Source organism: Austrofundulus limnaeus, unplaced genomic scaffold (genome assembly GCF_001266775.1).
Source record: "Austrofundulus limnaeus strain Quisiro unplaced genomic scaffold, Austrofundulus_limnaeus-1.0 Scaffold1393, whole genome shotgun sequence".
NCBI lineage: Eukaryota > Metazoa > Chordata > Actinopteri > Cyprinodontiformes > Rivulidae > Austrofundulus > Austrofundulus limnaeus.
In genome coordinates this window covers 27,545-29,061 of record NW_013953795.1, presented here as the reverse complement: position 1 = coordinate 29,061, position 1,517 = coordinate 27,545, and the positions used below count along the sequence as shown (strand labels likewise).

The following is a 1,517-nucleotide window of genomic DNA, read 5'->3' as shown; positions in this document are numbered from 1 at the left end:
TCGTGCCACTTTATGTTGAATAAATTGGGCCCCGAGGTCAAAAAGGTTAAGAATCCCTGTGTAAACCYCACTCGGGCCACCAAAGTGTTGTCATTCTTTGTGGTATATGGGCCAGTTTCTACAGTGTTAATGCCTTGTGTGGGCCAGAACTGGGCCAGAAAAATGTTTCTACATAGGAAGGATGCCAGAAGTACATCATGTGTAAAGTTTGAAGTAACTAATATTTGTGTGTTCCTTTGTTTTCTAGACCACCACTCTMATTGGTCTACTAAAGACAGCCCGTTTGCTACGACTGGTTCGAGTTGCCCGTAAGCTGGACCGGTACTCAGAATACGGKGCTGCTGTTCTTATGCTGCTCATGTGTATCTTTGCGCTGATTGCCCATTGGTTAGCTTGCATCTGGTATGCAATCGGCAACGTGGAGAAGCCTTATCTGGAGCATAAGATCGGCTGGTTGGACAACCTCGGGGTGTCAATAGGTACGTTCTGATAACTGAGGTGGAACATAGGCACTGTGGAGCAATACTGATCTGTTTTGTCTTTTTTACTACAGGAAAAAAATACAACACCACTGACCCTGCCTCAGGCCCCTCCATCAAAGATAAGTATGTGACGGCGCTCTACTTCACCTTCAGTAGTCTGACCAGTGTCGGCTTTGGGAATGTCTCCCCCAACACCAACTCTGAGAAGATCTTTTCTATCTGTGTCATGCTCATCGGATGTGAGTAAAKCAGTTTCTCACTGGGTTACAGATGTGGGCGTCTCGTTGACAAACCTTTCTTCGGTGGCAGCCAGAGCTAACCAAGAAGTTAACTTTACAAACTCAAAATCCGCTAACTAAAAATACAGCTTCATCACGCTAAACAGCTAAACATGTAAAAACTAGCAAAAGCTAACATGAACTCAATGCTAACTGCTAAGATGACTCAGTCTTTGTCACGTCTTCATCTCCTTCCAGCTGAAGACTAGTGAGACTGACACAAACRTGTTGCTTTTTAGTTAGTTGGCAAAACCTTATTTAGCAGAAGCTAATTGATTCTACCCAATCTCCCTCTGGGATCAATAAAGTGTTTTTGAATRGAATTAAATTGGTGCTTTAATGATTTTCASTGCTAGTGAAAAAACTAATTTGCTAAATGAAAAAAATAGTTGTTTTGGATAATCAGCTGCTAGCTGATTATCCAAAACACACCCACCACTGCCTGTCTTGAACCGTAAGTGTCAGTAAATTCTCATATGCAAGAGCAGTGTTTTAACACCTAAATGCTTCTAGGTGCATGATATAAATATATCTATGCTATAACTGTGATAACTAGCTATACTGTACCTATTTATAGTTACTTGTGCTAGTTAGCTGTTAGCGGACTTAAATTAGGCAAAGCCTGCGGTAATTTCGCAGAAGCTAACTGGTCCACTAACGGTTTTCAAAGTCAGTGAYCAAACCAAGCCGCTAAAAGAAAAATTAGTTCTACTGTTAGCTGTTAGTGAGGGTTGCCACCTTTCAGAAATTAAACTAC

The 1,517-nt window shown here is 41.7% G+C and overlaps 1 protein-coding gene across 5 annotated transcripts in view; it reads left to right on the top strand.

Annotated features, from left to right (window-relative positions):
* Positions 1–1,517, top strand: part of LOC106535239 (potassium voltage-gated channel subfamily H member 2) — a 44,465-nt gene that overhangs the window by 25,509 nt on the left and 17,439 nt on the right. For all 5 annotated transcript variants that reach the window (XM_014032198.1, XM_014032199.1, XM_014032197.1 and 2 more), the window contains 2 exons: positions 248–479; positions 554–721. In XM_014032198.1, the coding sequence (XP_013887652.1) occupies positions 248–479; positions 554–721 (400 nt within the window). The remainder of the gene's footprint in view (positions 1–247; positions 480–553; positions 722–1,517) is intronic.